Source organism: Octopus sinensis, unplaced genomic scaffold, assembly GCF_006345805.1.
Source record: "Octopus sinensis unplaced genomic scaffold, ASM634580v1 Contig17247, whole genome shotgun sequence".
NCBI lineage: Eukaryota > Metazoa > Mollusca > Cephalopoda > Octopoda > Octopodidae > Octopus > Octopus sinensis.
The window spans coordinates 42,501-44,439 of record NW_021834914.1 but is presented as its reverse complement, the minus strand read 5'-3'; the positions used below and the strand labels follow the sequence as shown (position 1 = coordinate 44,439).

Here is a 1,939-nt window from a genome sequence, read left to right as displayed (position 1 = left end):
TTCTTCAATCTTTCCATGAAATATTGACTGTAACGAAAACCCATATAACAATGGCGATTTCATTTGAATAAATTTACTCTTTAGTATTTCAAGATATTTTAATGTAATTTTGGTAAATATCTGTTAAAATGAATGTCAGTAGCATTGTGATATTTGCGTAATTTAGACGACAATATATTCACCGCACTCTGTATCTAAGCCGATATTTATTTGTGGGACATTTTGTTTTTAACTACATCAAGTCGACCATATATGTACATGGTGTCCCAAAATAAGGCAAACAGTCAAAAAATTGTCAAGAAATTTTCAGGCGCAGGAGTGGCTGTGTGGTAAGTAGCTTGCCAACCAACCACATGGTTCCGGGTTCAGTCCCCCTGCGTGGCATCTTGGGCAGTGTCTTCTGCTATAGCCCCGGGCCGACCAATGCCTTGTGAGTGGATTGGTAGACGGAACCTGAAAGAAGCCTGTCATATATATGTATATATATATATATATAATATATATCTAATATATATATAATATAGTAGTATATATATATATATATATATGTATAGATATATTTATATATCTGTAGTGTATGTGGTGTATGTGCTTGTGTGTATGTGTTTGTCCCCCTAGCTTGCTTGACACCGATGCTGGTGTGTCTACGTCCCCGTCACTTAGCGGTTCGGCAAAAGAGACCGATAGAATAAGTACTGGGCTTACAAAAAGAATAAGTCCCGGGGTCGATTTATTCGACTAAAGGCGGTGCTCCAGCATGGCCGCAGTCAAATGACTGAAACATGTAAAAGAGTAAAAGAGTAAAACGAGTAAAGACTGTTTTCACCGCTGTTCGACCTGGATGTGGTCGAGAATGAAAGGTGCAGAAGATGAGGACAAATGGGATGGAAGCACTCCGTCGGTTACGACGATGAGGGTTCCGGTTGATCCGAATCAACGGAACAGCCTGCTCGTGAAATTAACGTGTAAGTGGCTGAGCACTCCACAGACACGTGTACCGTTGAACGTAGTTCTCGGGGATATTCAGCGTGACACAGAGAGTGACAAGGCCGGCCCTTTGAAATACAGGTAAACAAAGAAACAGGAAGTAAGAGTGAGAGAAGTTGTGGTGAAAAGATTACAGCAGGATGACCACCATCCCCTGCCGGAGCCTCGTGGACTTTCTTTAGGGGTGTTTTCGCTCAATAAACACTCACAACGCCCGGTCTGGAATCGAAAATCGCGATCTTATGACCGCGAGTCCGCTGCCCTAACCTGAGGACAAATATCCGTTAAATGTAAATAATGTAAATTCTGTCTTCTTTTCCGTCTTGTCACTAAATTCTTCTTCTTTTTTTTTTTTCATATTTTAAGAAATTGAACCCAAACAGTAACCTGACGTCTCCCGTGATGATGACCCAAAGAATGCCAAAGGTCGTTTTCCACCAAAACCCCACCACCATCCTTAGTATTACATCGATCTATTTCATTGTCGCTTTTCTCAGTTTCATCAATTCCCTCTGTACTCATCTGGTTGTTGAGAAAGAGAAGAAAATCCGACCCACAATGCAAGCGATGGGCTTACAGGAAACGGCATTTTGGTTAGTATCTTTCCGTCTGTCCTTGTTTGTCCCTTCTGTGTTTAGCCCCTTGTGGGTAGTAAAGAAATAAGTTAGTATCTTTCCGTCTGTCCTTGTTTGTCCCTTCTGTGTTTAGCCCCTTGTGGGTAGTAAAGAAATAATTTAGTATCTTTCCTTACCTTTCCGTCCAAATTTTTTGATCTATCTCTGATGCGTTTTAATCAATAGACTGTGGCCATGCTGGGGCACCGCCTTATAGAACTTTTAGTCAAATGAATCGACTCCAGTACTTATTTATGATTATGATTATTTTTTTAATATTTAAGCCTGGTATCTTTCCATATCAGTCTGTTTTGCTGAACCGCTAAGTTACCGGGACG

At 40.7% G+C, this 1,939-nt stretch overlaps 1 protein-coding gene across 1 annotated transcript in view; it reads left to right on the top strand.

Moving 5' to 3' along the window:
• Positions 1 to 1,322: 1,322 nt before the first annotated feature.
• LOC115231038 (ATP-binding cassette sub-family A member 5-like) overlaps positions 1,323 to 1,939 on the top strand; it is a gene marked incomplete at its 3' end in the record, with an annotated part of 41,703 nt that continues 41,086 nt past the window's right edge. The window contains exon 1 of the mRNA XM_029801132.2: positions 1,323 to 1,580. Within this exon, the coding sequence (XP_029656992.2) occupies positions 1,390 to 1,580 (191 nt within the window). The remainder of the gene's footprint in view (positions 1,581 to 1,939) is intronic.